This window comes from Protomyctophum bolini (assembly GCF_963924005.1).
Source record: "Protomyctophum bolini genome assembly, chromosome: 23".
NCBI classification, from domain to species: Eukaryota; Metazoa; Chordata; class Actinopteri; order Myctophiformes; family Myctophidae; genus Protomyctophum; species Protomyctophum bolini.
The window spans coordinates 9,299,657-9,315,336 of NC_137884.1; the positions used below are offsets into that span (position 1 = coordinate 9,299,657).

Here is a 15,680-nt window from a genome sequence, read left to right on the forward strand (position 1 = left end):
TACTACTGTAGATGACACCCTCAGGCCTGAGGAGGACATGTAATAATCTCGTGCCTTAGTATGCCACAATAAACAAATATTTATCAGATTATATATTAGTTTGTCATCAATACCAATAAGCTCATCCCATTAAATACTTAAAAAATATATATGTTGTACATTTTAACAAAATATATAATTGGCAGTTGCTACTTGCTACCGTACGAACACTATTCATTAAAATGGTGGAACAGAGGAGAATGAAGAGTGTATTTTGATGGAAATGGCACCACACACAGAGAGAGAGAGAGAGAGAGCGCTGGGTGCAGTTTCTCTGCGAGTTTCAAGTGTGTTTTTGTGGTGCCGCCAACGCACGTCTCCTATCTACCAGCCATCTGTCTGAAAATGTGCTCCGATGATGCTGCTGCAAACATTTTCGGTACAGTCAAGCATTCTTTTGCAATGTGTTGCAGGTTAATTTGAGTGTTGTCACTGCTGGGTGTCAATGTCACACTGTGGAGTAGCTTTTCTGATCATGAATGTTCAAAAACATAATTCTCTGGGTCCCTGGCTGGCTCCCTGAGTCCGCCCGAGCCTGAAAATTGCGTTTGGTTCGTTCGGCTCGCTCGGCTCGCCGGAACCGGGCCGGCACCCTGGGCACCTTCGTGTGGGTCTGGAATTTACGTGGACCCCCCCTCACCACCACCACCCCCCCATGGCAATGCCAACACCGAACAATATATACAGCATTTCCCATCACTGAGTAACCTAGTGCCCGTGTCACCATACTTTCCACCTCGGAGGACAGTCTGGTAAACACAGAGCAAAGACTGCCCGCAGTGTCGCTAGGCCAATCAGAGGCAGGAGGGGGCGGGTCTTTATGCAACCGGCGGGCCGTGATTTTGAGTCACGCCTCTCACCCCATGTCTGCCAACTGTGTCTACCAGTCTTTTCCTCCATCCCTCTACTCTCCCTCCATCCATCTGACCTGCTGCTCGAGGTCTGGCGTCTGACAAGATGCCTCTCTGCTGTCCTGAGGAGACTTGAGCTCATCCAGTTCTTCAGACAGCTGACGTTTCTGATTCTCCTGCTCCTGCACCCTGCGCTCGCACACACGCACACACATTTTAGAAGGGAATCAAAATAACACATAAATGGTGTGCACGCCCATTTAATTAAAGTTTTACACAAATCCACAGTCATATTTCTTCACAAAGGTAAATCACCTGCACATACATAATCACTACAAGCAAATCCAGTGACACAGGATACACAAACACACACACACACACACACACACACACACCATAAGACAGTATATTGGTCATACTGTACTGTACCCAACGTGCAGGCCCATGCAGTGTCCCATTCCGTTTCCCAGTGTGACCAATGCCAGTCCTCCCACCGACCCTTTGAATGTCCGTCTCCTCCCAGATTCAACCAAAGTCCTTAGTCTTTCCTGGTTTCTTTTTGCTATATTCCAGAACCAAAGTCCTTAGTCTTTCCTGGTTTCTTTTTGCTATATTCCAGAACCAAAGTCCTTAGTCTTTCCCGTTTTCTTTTTGCTATATTCCAGATGGAATAATTGTTTGGAAACTAGATAATGAACCCGAGGTCATTTGCCGGTCTAGACTGGGGGTTGGGCAGAGCTAGCCTTTTAGCCTTCTAGTTCCTAGGATGAAAGTGAACTCCAGCCATGGAAACCAACCAGCTCCTCCTGTCTGGTCTGATGCAGCAGCTGCACTACCTTCTCTTCTACAGTATATATATGGAGAGGAAAGGCCACCTCCTGAAACAACAGATTAAGGTCCAGAATTGGCCCAGAACCAAACCCAGCGAGGCAGATCCAGGAGGGTCAGTGAGATCAGGATGATGGACAGACCATCCTTGGCCCCACCCCTAGCAACCAGCCAGCTGAGACACAACACAGGAGGAGTAGGACGGAGTGTCTCAATGTGAGGTTCAGGGTGCCTCGGTGACCAATTATAGAACAGTCTATTGTAGTTTGGAGATATTGGCTTATAAATAAAAAATGTATAAGCTAATTTAAAATTTGAATTTAAACTGCACTGCATTTTGTTAGGTATCTTGCGCTACAGATGCATGTTCAACTAGAGAGTTCTGACACACACACACACACACACACACACACACACACACACACACACACACACACACACACACACAGTGTCAACTATCTAATGTAATCCTGGGCGCTACACTTCCTCTGCCAACCTGGGGGGGCGGGCAGCGGACTGACCTCATGCTGCCTCCTATGCATGAGGAGTCCAAGATGCTTCTTTTCACCTGACAGGGGGGGGGGGGGGTGTTTCCCCGGCCGGACGTAGCGCGTGGAAGGAACACGTTATTCCGACCAGTTCTTTTCCCCTCCACTACAGACTGAAAAACATTTTTCAATACTTCAAATAGCCTACAAGCTCACAATGTGACGATGTAGATCAGCTAATTAAAAAATGTTTTTCAAAATAGTAAAAAAGGCAAGGACGTTTAGGGATAAGGGGCTTAGGCAGTGACGAAAATAGATCCATAAGTGTACAATTGGAACAAGTGTACAAATGCAACCGAATCCAGGGTCTCTCAAGGGAGTCCACCTCCAACCACTGCAAATGTGCTAGTTACATTGCATTAACGTAGTCTACCGTACAGATTGTTTAAAATATTGTTTTATAATCCATTCAAAATGCATTCAGGATTGCAGCTTTAAATTACAACACTCTGGATTTTACCGCACAGAAACATGCACAACGAGCCTCACTCACCTGACGGACAGGTGGAGGATGTCAGTTCGAGATCGCCTCATGTTGCCCGCCATCTTAATCAGTTCCTTCTCCAGTGAGTCTGTGTACTGGGCCAGCTGGTCCAGGCCGAGGTCCCAGCAGGCTCTCCTCGTGTCCAGCTCGGCCTGCACCGTCTGTGGGGAAAAACAAGTCAGAGTGTATAGCGCTTCCAATCAATGGCGTCAGGCAGAAATCACACAGCCAGCGTTTCTGGAGTCCCCCTGTGGGTTTAAAACACCTTGACACCTTGAAATGATATGAAGTCCCTGGGATTGTCCCGGCCGGAGCACTGACACTGCCTGGACGACAGCGTCAGGAGTGAGGCATCAACAGTTCTGCTCCGCTAATGATCAGCCTCTCATTTAGAGTGTTTACTGCTGTATGGAAGTACGTGGCTAATGAATGCATCGTTGTTAACAATGCAGGAGAGAGATGTGGGAGGGAGAGAGGGAGAGAGTGGGATATTTACAGAACGTGAAAGAGAGGGAGGAGGGGAGGGGCTGTGTTTCATGCTACAACACATCAACTAAACAGTGCTGCTTGGAAAGGGCCGGCTGAAGTTATATAACAGTTTGAGCTAGATCTCTGGAGAGGAAAAAGAAAGACACAAATGAGAGAAAGAGAGAGAGACAGACAGAACGAGGAGAGAGAGTCACGACAATGAGAAGTCAAGAAAATAGTATTAGTTAATTCTATTTCATATGAAAAAAGGGGAGACAACCCTATTCGTGTGTGTGTGTGTGTGTGTGTGTGTGTGTGCTCGTGCATATTGATGCATGGCAGAGTCATGTAGTTGGCGGTCCCCTTCTTGCCCATGTTGCATTAAAAAAGCGAAATGCATGCATACAGCATGTGCACGTGTTATGTACAAAAGCATGCTAACCTGCAGATTGTCCTCAGCGCTGGTCTCTGGAGGCCTGGGGTCCTCTATCATGCTCCTGACTGTAGACAAGAGATGTACAACCTCCTCTCTGAATTCCCTTTTCTGAAAAACAACACAGACAGACATTATTATGAGAGACACGTACAATTAGCTTGGCAGTACAGAAAAGACGGGAGAAAGAAAGCTGAGCACCTGGCGTGTCACCACCGGGCTCAGGAAAGCACATTAACGAGATGTTAACGTGGAGAGTATAGTATATAGTACTGCACTACGGTTTTCTACAGACATTATATAATGGAAGCAAACAGACTGAAGTGTGAATGCGTTTTACCGCCAGTTCAGTGACTACAGAATAGATACAGTGACTATAGGCTGTAGCCTAAGATTTAGACTCTCGTACTGTAGATGTATTTTATCGATTCTGACATTTTCAGAGTCTCCAAGGCTTCATTGCCTTTGGTCGAGAGCGAAACCCCACTGCCTCCGGTGTTTTAATCCACTCCGTCTCGGAATCCGTTATCCATCTTGGATCTGTCCTCCATTGCAACTGAGCAACAGCGCCCCTGGCAGTCAGGGTTGCGCAGCCAGTTGCACTCATTTGGGGAGACGAGGACAGATCCAAGATGGATGACAGATTCCGAGACAGAGTGGATTAAAAAACCTTTTATTGAAAACTACGGACCTCCAGGGTTCAAATGCTTGCCAGAGAACAATCGGACAGGGTGGCAGCAGGATAATCACCTAAGATTTTGGATAATCACCTAAGATTGTTACTCCCTCCTCCACAGCAAATTCTGTCAAATATTGTAAACTGTTGTGTGTGTGTAATGTATTCCTGCAAGTACCACAGTGTCCTGATGTAGCTAACAGTTACCAGTTTGTTAAGAAGGCCCCTGAACTCCAGGGCTACGTGCTCAGGGTTGGGGCCCTGCAGCAGCAGCAGAACCTCCCTGTCCAGGGTCTGGTCAAGTGCAGAAGGAAAGCACAGCATGGAGGGCAGAGGTTCCACTCCCTGGAACAATGTCATGGACCACAGAATGACTGACATGCAATAAAAACATAGAGCAACCCCCACACAAAGCAAAAAAAATACAAAAACAAAAGGATGGATTATGCAAATGTCAGACAGCTTTATAGAACCACTGATCTGGTACAAGGCTCTGACTTTTAATCGTTTATTGTCACAACACAGGTTTACATGTGTAAAGAAGTGGGTGGGTGAAGGTTTTTGGTGGAATTAATTGAAGACCACATACGGACACCAATGTGTAGATTGTGTTAATAGAAGTTACATAACACAACGTGACTAAAGGCTGGTGAAGTGGTGCTTGGTGGGTGGGTAGTGGTTTTTATGTAGCGCAGCGTGCATCCAGGCAGTTGAAAGGAGTGGGTGCAAAAGGTGCACGATAAGTAGGTGCTAAAAGGGGGTTGAGAGCTAAAGGCAGAGGTGTAGCTGAAATCAATTCAAAGGAGCTTTATTGGCATGATAAAAAAAGTGATAAAAAAAGTGTCAAAATTTGAAACCCCTTGAAAATGGGGAACATTCATTGCCAAAGCAAGTGTCAAAATGTAATAAACAGTTGAAAATGGGGAAAGTATATATACACAGGTACAGCATTGAGTAAACGTTCAATTAGTTTTATTTCACACTTGACGTGTCAATGTGTTTCCTATGCCTATAAAGCCCTTCGAACTGAATTGAAGAGAGAGAGAGAGAGAGAGAGAGAGAGAGAGACAGAGAGAGAGAGAGAGAGAGAGAGAGAGAGAGAGAGCATTAAATACAAAAGGTTGAGACAGACAGACATAAGAGAATGAGTGTGAGAATATAAAATACAGAGTGGAGAAGTACTGACCTCCAGTGGTAACTCTGCCAGAGTCAGTTCTGTCTGCAGGGATCCTGAATTGGTCTGGTTCAACCTGTAGGCAGCCGACACTGTCAGACCAGCCCTGTAGTAGAGGATGGGAACACAGGACCATAGCTTTTTTTTATTTTTATCCCACGATTTTTTTTTCACCCAGTGCCAATTATCTAAGTAATCCTGGGCGCTACACTTCCTCTGCCAACCTGGGGGGGCAGCGGACTGACCTCATGCCTCCTTCTATGCATGAGGAGTCCAAGCTGCTTCTTTTCACCTGACCGAGGGGAATTTCCCCGGCCGGACGTAGCGCGTGGAAGGGACACGTTATTCCGACCAGTTCCTTTCCCCTCCATCAGGCCCAGAACCCAGGACCTTCTAGCTGTGAGGCGACAGCACTACCAACTGTGCCACCGTGCCCCGACCATAGCTTTTTAAACAAATGCTGCTTGGTTGGTAAAAGAATAGAAAAATTGTGATTATTAAATTAGATCAAATTTAATGAATAAAAAACAACAAAACAAGGTACAGTAGGATGAATCAGTTTTACTCACCCAGACATGTCCGGATGCATCATCTGCATCTGGTTCTCCAGTTTAGTTTTGTTGTCTCGCAGCAGCTGCAGTAAACAGCGCAATCAATGAAAAGTTAGACATGCAGGGTTTAGATTCCCACCCATGGATTACATAGACATTCAGTTATAACTGGTTATTTTATTGGAGAAGCCCAGTGGATGGGGCCCAGTCAGCCTTCCGATTGGTCCCTGACTGACTAGCAGGCTCTTAACTAGCAGGCTCTTTGTTCCACCTTGTTTATGTTGAATTTGCTAAAACATAAATTAGAAAAAACTTAAAAACAAAAGATGTCACAAATAATATGCCCAGTCACAATGCTGCACCTGTGATGTTCCTTTTTACTGACACGAAAAAAGGAATATCGGCACTCTTGAGCATAGTTTCTTGAGCGTCCGTTTCTCTAGGTAGACTGCTGCTTTGTATTCATTAATAAAGAAACTCATAAGAACCTATACTCAAGAGAGTGCGGATATTCCTTTTTCATTGATCTTTAAAAATCTGCACCCATCAGCTACAGAGACTACTCTAATCTATTTCACACCAGCAAAAAGTGTGCTTCATAAAAGTGAATAAATCAACAATAACATTTGGACGAGACAGTGGGAAATAAAAAAGTAACCCTCCAGCTTAATTTATATTCTATCACAACATTTCCTTGGAAAATAGAGATGTACAATCTCACAACGCATTGTGAGGTTGTAGACTGGCTATGTTTTTATTTTAAGTATAAATTTGCCTACGGAATCACCTGTGTGACGGAGGAGTATTCCTCCACGGCTGCCTTCAGTTCCTCAATCTGTCGGTCTTTCTGTGAAGGAGGGAACGCAAACACCAACATCAATGAACAGGCTGAAAGTTAATGTACACTTTAGGTCCGTCACAAACTGTATGGAGAGTGGTTAGAAATGGAGCATACCTACAGTATTTACGCGCACTCACTCATTCTCTTAAATGTGCACAAATCATAATTATGATCTAAGACTAGGATAACTTTATAGCTTTTCACAATGGACCAAGTGGGCATAAGAAGTATTTATTAAAGTGGACGACCCAATAAAGCATTACACTTGTTTACAAGGGGGTCCACCTTGTTCAATTCACCAAAACATTTAGAGACGTACAAAGATCCTGTCTGGATTCACCTTTACTTGTGCTGCAAAATAAATCTGAAAGTACTGAAGTACAATCTGACAAGTCGCTGTCTGTATTTACCATTCAATGTGCCGGTTCATAACAAAAATCAACTAACTAAAAGGAATAAAACAAACCCATCTCTGATCTACGGTGAAGCAACAAATACTGGGTCCTACTTTAGGTTTAGAACAAAGATAAGGTGCTAACCTCTAGTAGTATGGTGTCCTTCTCACTCATGAGAGCATCCAAGGAGTGGATCTGAACCTGAGAGCAAAGACAATGTGCAGAGCAGAGTTAGACAAAATTGTAGAAAGCATCACTGGCACTTGCCACATAACGTTATGACATGTCTGACATCATTGGTACCTTTCCATAATTTGCGTACACAGAAGACATTTATGGTACTTTTGCCACGCTATACTGTACAGTATGTAAATTCCAGTTCAAAATCAGTAAAGCAAGTAGAGCGATCTACAGCCCAAAACATTTTTCGATCAGTATAATTTACTTTACATGCCATGGTATATTTGATAACAAAACATGGTTCTGTTAAACATTTCTTTATCCATACATGCATTTCCATCCCCTCATAAATTTCTTCTTATTTTATTTTCTTATCATTTTTATCCCACGATTTTGCAACCCAGTTTTCACCCAGTGCCAATTATCTAATCCTGGGCGCTACACTTCCTCTGCCAACCTGGGGGGGCAGCGGACTGACCTCATGCCTCCTTCTATGCACGAGGAGTCCAAGCTGCTTCTTTTCACCTGACAGGGGGGAATTTCCCTGGCCGGACGTAGCACGTGGAAGGAACACGTTATTCCGACCAGTTCCTTTCCCCTCCATCAGGCGCCGAGAGCAACATACAGGAGCAGAGAGTGTGTGTGTGTGTGAGTGTGTGTGTGTGTGTGTGTGTGTGTGTGTGTGTGTGTGTGTGTGTGTGTGTGTGTGTGTGTGTGTGTGTGAGTGTGTGAGTGAGAGAGAGAGAGGTGTCAACATACAGGAACAGAGAATAAGAGGGAGAGAGAGAGAGAGTTAGGTCACCTGGAGGTCAGTGTTATGGCCACACAGTTCCACTAGCTTCCTCTGAAACTCCTCCATCTCCATGGTAACCTTGACGTTCTGAGGAGGGCCAGAAGACTGTTAAGTCAGCCAATCATAACAGCTCATGCCACAAATAGTGACATTTTGTATCGGCAACCTATGATTGGTTATTATTGAACTCGCCCCTGGGGATTAATAGTGAATCTAGATGAAATGAAATCTAAATGGAATTGACTTGCTTAAGACCTCATTGGTTTAATTGTGCCATTTCTTTGATGCCATACCTCTTCCTGAAGTGATGCGATGTCGGCAATAAGACTTTGGTTCTCTTTCTCCTATAGAGTAAAATGACAGTAAAAGCATCAGCAGCCCAGTCCTGAATTTGTTGTTATTCATACTATATCAGTGTTAGGCAAGAATCTGAATCATCTTCATAATAATCAATTGAGGAAAATAAAGAGACAAGATAACTATATAATAAGGTGCATGAGCATAGCAGCTGGTAGGCAAAGAATAAGCACTGTTCTTCAAGTTCAACCCATTCCTTTTTTCAGACATTGCAATTGGAGTTGGTTGGATATCCTGTACATTTATGATGACGATTGTCTTGTTGTACATCCACACAAGTGTGGTTTGACTTTTACTATGGAGCCGAAACGTCAGCCGAAAATGTTATTTTGTGTGTGAGAGACTGACCATATTCTTGCAGTGTTGAGAGGCGCGGACCCGGCCCTCCTCGGTACTACTTAATGTCAACTTCATCTCCTCCACTTCGTCCTTCAACATCTTTTCCTTCTGGGCCAGCTGCTGGGTCCTACAGAGACACACAGCAGGAGACACCAGTCACTGTATGCGACCGGTCCTTTCCCCACTGGAACGTAGTATCATAACTTGGCGTTCTCACCAAGTTGGCCGAGTGGTTCGCCTCGCTGGGGGCACTATGCCTAAAGCTAACCTTAATTGCAATAAAATAATTTGCGACGCATTTTTACATAGGATAAATAAGCAGCGCTAGGAGACGATCCAGTGGGAAAGGCTCGTTCGCATACTGCATCTGTGCGATTGTCGTTTTAGATACTTTTCCCTGTTGTCGAGTGAGTTCCACCATCTCTGTGCATGCCTGTGTCTGTGCATGCGTGTATGTGCGTGCATGTGCGTGCGTGCATGTGTGCATCATACATTTTGGCCTGGTTGTGGAGATCCTCGTTCTCCTCAGTCAGCTTCTGGTTAGACTCCTCTGTGCTCTCCACAACCAGCTTCAGCCTTTTCACCTCGTCCTGGAGCCTCTGGTTGCTCATCTGGAGGTCGGCCACACAGTACATCAGGTCCGACGTCTCACTGTGTGGAGCGGGTGGAGGGGTGCATACACACTCATTTGAACACAGGCACAAGTTGACATCTACACGCTTATAAAGTAAAGATAAAAAGTTAAGTTACTTACAGATCCACTCTGGATGCCTCGCCTCCAAATCCCTCTAAACTGCCTGATGTCATGTTAAGAAGCATGGACCTCTTGGCTGCAGCAAACATTTACACACAATCTGCTTATCTCCATATGCGTGAGAAAAGGATAAACTAAACAGTAAATAGTGTGCGTGTGTGTGTGTGTGTGTGTGTGTGCGCGCATCTCACCTGAGATGCTGTCTATGAATTTGGCTGAATCCTGAGGTAGGTCGTCAGTTGACTCTTCCCTAAAGTCACAACAGAGAGACTGGTTCAGAGTTCTGTCTGTCTGTCCTTGACCACGCAGAAACACTCAACAGCTGCTTCAGCATATAGCACTCGTTCCTGGTGTTGCCATGCGACTGCTGAAAGGCCGTCTGACGTCTAATGATAATCTGCTAAAGTTTAAATCTTTACCTTTTTAGCGATTTACGGTGCTGGAGAACACAACTACTGAACGTTTCCTTTTCTTTGCAAATCAGGATTTAAACAGTCAAAGAGCAATGCCATTACTGTTATTCAACAACACATAACTAACAGAAGCCATCGCTAACAGAAAGCAATACCCTGGGCTGAATGCATACTAGCCTGAGAGGAATTGGTGACAAGTGAAATAACTGCAGAGACTGAACAATGCATGTCTACAGACTTGCATGTCACACACAGCTGTCAAATGAGAATGCACGCAGCTGAAACTATGCAGAAATGTCATTGGATGCATTACACAATAACACGCCTACACAGCAACTTGCATAACTAGACCAAAATGGAAATAAATCTGTGCCTTTATTGTGTTATCCTTGCCAAAGAAGCTGCATATTATAATTGGCTCCGCCAGGCCGAAGGCATGGCTGTGTTGCACCCCGTCTGTGTGTGTGTCCTCAACAAAACATGAACTGGTTGGAATAATGTGTTCCTTCCACACACTATGGCCTACCGGGAAAACTCCCCCTGTCAGGTGATAAGCGGCCTGCTCACTCATCATGCATTGAAGGAAGCATGAGCTCAGTTCAGGGCTCTCCCCAGGTTGGCAGAGGGAGAGTAGTGCCCAGGATTACAGTTTAGGCAATGGGCACCGGGGGGAAAAATGAGTTACAAAATCACGAGACGGTGAGACAAAAAATACACAAAAAAATAATAATAATCTCTGTGTTGTCCTGGACAGTCAGCTCTTCAGATCTTTTGAAGTTAAGCTGTATGAAATACTTGCCATTAATATAGTGGTTGCAACTGTATTAATTGATTGCCCGAGTCCCGTGGTGGGACTTCTGCTCTGGTTTTGGTGAAATATTAAGTAGTTCCAGTCATTTTGTGGGGGGCACAGGGGGCCACGCATTAAAAGTAAATTAATCCACAAAACTAATTTGTATTGTTGACCCATTTCTAAAATATTAGTGCAACTTTGGTACATTTTTGACCCCTCCATGTCCATATTACTACTGAACTATCCCTTTTAAGGCACATTTATTTTATAGTGATTCTTGTTCTTGAATCTTGGTTCACCTATGATCCTAGATTACTATTTCTATGCATAAGGTATTACCTTGTTTACGGCAAATCACTCTGGATTAAGAGTGTCTGCTAAATGGGCTCTCTACCTGACAAGCTGCGGTGTACGGCTTGGATATTTAATCTTAGCTGCCTCCTTTGCTGATGCTTTCTTCAGAGCGGTGGGAAGGAAGAAGGTCACCTTCTTCTGGCTCTTGACTGCTGTTCTTTTCACAGCTTCCGGTTCCTGCACGTTCTTGGGAGATTTCTTAGCAGCCTTGAGTGTCTTTGTCGATGATTTATTCGCAGCAGTGGGACTCTTGGTCACCATCTCATGGCTCTTACTTGCCCTTTCATTTGCAGTTGTTGCAGTTGCCCTCATCCTCATGTGGTATTTCTTTACGGTGGCCGCTTTCTCTTGCTTTTTAGCAGGTTTCTTTGCAGTCTGACTGACTGCTTTTTTGGAAGGTTTCTTTGCTTTGGTTGCTTCAGCCTTCACATCGAGTTTAAAAGATCCAGAAGCACCGATACCCGTGGCCTGGATCAGAGTGCCGTTTGCGACGAGGCTTTTGATGGCAACATTGATGCAGATGTTTTTCTTACTGTCGTAGCCATCTGCAGCCAGAGCCTTCTTGAGGGCGACTAGAGAAACACCACGTCTCTCATTGAAATCAGACACAGCCTTGACAATGAGTTCACTGACGTTGGGACTGGTGTTCTTGGTTTTGACGGCTTTCTTCTTGGGTGTTTTAGTCTCGGAGGCAGCTGGAGCCGGGTTGTCTATTTCTAACAATGAACTGTAAAGTTTGAGTAGAGACGGATACATTTGATAGTATACCTCTTGCTTTTTCTTATAAAGTCACAGATTTGGCATTGCTAAAATATATTTTCCTGGAGATTATCTAAATCACTTTCAACCTGGAATATAATAAATATAAATATTTTTCAGAAAGCTTAGGTCAGGACTCAGGAGTTAGAAGGCATTTTTTGAAATTGACCTCAGGTCATTCAATCAACCAACCTATCAATGCAGTTAATGTCTATGAATGCAGGAGCTGTAATTCTGTATCAGACTAATGTGGGCTTATTGTTGTTCCAACTAGTGTTGTGGTCGTTAGTGTATTAATTTGCACATGTGAACAGTCTACCTCATAGGTACTGTAAATTGCACCTACAGTATGCCACTCAAAAAAACAGCGTGTCTGGGATCCATTTCCATTTCATAATGCCAGCTTACCTCAGCACCATGACTGTGCGAATTCTTTTTACGTTTTGGACAGAAAACATTCATGGGGGGGGGGGGGGGGGGGGTTTCTCATACCCATTGTTGGTGCGGCAGTCATCAATCCACTCCTTCATGATGGCATGGTATGTGTCCAGGTCGATGGACACGTCCTTGTGGTCGGGATCAAGCATGTTGCAAAGGCCCTCTAGCCCGCTGTCTTCCGAACTGCGGCATGTGGTGTTACGCAGGTAGTCAACGATGTGAGACACGTACACTTTACCTGGTAGGAGAGACATATAGCCATTTTACTTGCTTCCTTATTGTCATGGCTTTTGTTTTGCTTTCCTTGGATAAGACGGTTAAATAAAATGACTGTAAATCGTACAATAAGCTTAGGAACTACTCACATTGAGTTGAACAAACTGTTCAAGTTGCATCTTTTTTACTTTTTCCAATGGGCACGACATGGATACTGATGCTTTAGAAATGCAGGGATCTTACTTTACCCTTCAACACATACACACTACAATAACTTTAATGGGATTCTCCCTTCAGTGAACGCTGTCAAAATAACATTACTAGAAGTCCTATCAGAAGATATTTGCTCTATATGAAACGTGTGTGTGTGTGTGTGTGTGTGTGTGTGTGTGTGTGTGTGTGTGTGTACCTCTGCGCTGTGTGTCACAGGCATGGAACATAGTGTCGAGTAGATCCTCTTCACAGATGAGACTAACTTCGGCCATCGTGTCTTTATTGGTTTCAGACATAGATACTGCAAGCATAGCACGTGCACGTGCACGTGCACACACACACACACACACACACACACACACACAGTTACAAATTAAATAACATTTGCTGATTGAGGGATAGTCTACAATCCACATGCTTCTGTTTAGATTTAAAAAAATAGTATAGGTGACCATTATGGTTCAAAGAAACGTTTATTATTATTATTACCAGTATTAAGCTTAAATACAATCACTGTCTTGGTGTGCTTGTCACGCGGACAGTTCCGTTAGAATCACTGAAAGCATGCACCCTCGGGTTGGGTGTCGTGTAATATTGCGATTATATATATATATATATATATATGGTCGTTACAATACAAACAATATAAAACATGTAATTCAAAATGTTGTCATACCGTCGGGTAAAAAAAAACGACTAGGTATTTATCTCCGTTTGCAGTTTGTCCATGGAAATACGATCGGGTCTGAGTGACATGTAAACAATTGCATTGTTGACACTACATGTTGAGCTAATTGATGAGCTAGCTATAAATACAGAAAAACATAACTTCCCTGTTAGCTCAATTGCAGATATCATTTGAAAATATGTAGTCGTTTTTCCCCCAAATACGTACATATCGTAAGTATTTTAACCGTTGCGCCATCGTCTCACCAGGACAGGTGACGCACTACTTAACTTGCCACTGAGGCTGAGCGCTGAGTCAGCGCCGTTTGATCTCCGCGCGAGGCGAAACAAGATCACGTGGTTTTCATGTATGGCGCAGATGGGCCGATATGAGATGGCCTGCATGGGCATATTCATTATTACATGTATAGCCAGGAGTCGGACTACAGTAGTAGGCACTAGGCACCTAAACATTCATTGTGGGTGGGCACCTCAATGATAAATTGTCATTTTATTCCCCATATATAGACCTAGTATAAAACAAAACTCAAATGTGTGGTAGTGTATTTTGTTTGTTGTCATTTTAATTATCTGACAATGTTTGACTAGTCATTTTCAGATTCACAACAATCAGGCTGATCCAATGTGTTCTTAGAGATTTTATGCTTCAACAGCTACAAATGCTAACTGAGTAAATGTTTTAATTAAGCATAATACAGTTTCAGGAGAGGTGAAAGGACACAGACTAATGGCTTTCGCTTTCAAACATGCAGACTAATGAATGTTATGTCACATTCCATTAGACCTAGTATTTCCTGCTGCATGTGTAATGTGTATAGTGCTGTGTGTGGCTGTCGTCCTCCTTACCTCCCTCTCCCATGGACAGTCTCTTCACAACCAGAGCTGGGTATGGAAGCTCAAAGTTCAGAGTGTTCCCCAACTCTGCAGAGGAGAAGTTGAGGTTGTAGGACTGCATGCCATATGTCTTGGGGTGCGTGCGAGAGACTGGCAGGTTCCTGCCTTGACAAAGGCTGTCAGGCTTCATATAGTGGGCTCCTTGTGAAAACGCAGTGTAAGAAGAGGGCGAGTCAATGTTCTGTGGAGCTGGTGGAGCTGGTGTGGAGTGGCACCTCTGCCAAGCCCTGCTCTGACCTGGCATAGGAATGCCACTTCCCACTCCTCCTTGTCTCCCCCCCTGAGTGCTGGTGACGTTGAAGGTGACATTATCCTTCACAAGGGGGTTGGTGGCCGGGGTGAAGGGGGAGGGTGGAGGTAGGGAGGGACCCAGGCTGTTCCTAGGGGCAGCCGTTTGAGTCAGTGCACCCCTCCCTCTCCCCTTGTCCCCGTCCACTCCTGCGGCCACCTCGTCTATGTGCGAAGCGTTGGTCTTCTTCAGGATGGCTCCCAGGTTGTGCCTAAGCTCACAACGGGAACTGTTGTAGCTGCTGGATGACAGTTTGGGGATCTGGAATGGAGAGTTGGGCTCCCGGTCACCACGCCACCGGATGGTCTCCAGCTTGCGGCAAATGCTGTCCACTGGGTTGTGCCGACGCTCGGGCTGGCGGGTAGAGTAGTCCATGCTGTTGATGGCTGATGGTCTGGAGCACTGACGTACCGACTGGAGAGGCTGAGGTCTGAGGGAGATAAGACAGTTAGACTGCAATGTAACATGGTGTGGAATTGTAATGGTAGTTTAATGGGGGTTGAACACAATACTATGATTAATAGGATGAATAGGAGATTTTTTTAATTTTTAATCACACAAGTGAGTGTCGCCTTTGTTTGCTTTTGTACATCATGGTGGGCATGCTTAAGACAAACATTAAAAGTTCACAGACTTGGCTGCCACATGACATTGTAATCCCCATAGGGGGATTTTAGATCGCCTCATAAGAACTGCATTTGAAAGATTAACAAATCATTCCGGCATTTTCACTCAAGAAGAATCAACTGACTTAAATTGAAACTGAAATGAGTACAATTTTCGGCCACTGCTGTTGTATGATAAGAGCCTAGGGTTGGCTGATTTTGGCTTTGTGACTCAAAGGCTTTCAGCTTTCAGGAAGAAGCCGGGAATACACCAGGAAGACATATTTGCATATTATAACCGCATCTGG

General features: G+C 44.4%; 1 protein-coding gene across 1 annotated transcript in view; it reads right to left on the bottom strand.

The window, feature by feature from the left end:
• Positions 1-15,142, bottom strand: part of lrmp (lymphoid-restricted membrane protein) — a gene marked incomplete at its 5' end in the record, with an annotated part of 38,670 nt that extends 23,528 nt beyond the window's left edge. The window contains 17 exon segments of the mRNA XM_080757013.1: positions 968-1,079; positions 2,760-2,911; positions 3,661-3,762; positions 4,535-4,672; positions 5,514-5,607; positions 6,071-6,135; positions 6,840-6,899; positions 7,433-7,489; positions 8,271-8,348; positions 8,555-8,605; positions 8,967-9,084; positions 9,450-9,608; positions 9,712-9,799; positions 9,802-9,845; positions 12,523-12,706; positions 13,094-13,198; positions 14,431-15,142. Coding sequence (XP_080613139.1) covers positions 968-1,079; positions 2,760-2,911; positions 3,661-3,762; positions 4,535-4,672; positions 5,514-5,607; positions 6,071-6,135; positions 6,840-6,899; positions 7,433-7,489; positions 8,271-8,348; positions 8,555-8,605; positions 8,967-9,084; positions 9,450-9,608; positions 9,712-9,799; positions 9,802-9,845; positions 12,523-12,706; positions 13,094-13,198; positions 14,431-15,142 — 2,319 coding nt within the window.
• Positions 15,143-15,680: the final 538 nt, after the last annotated feature.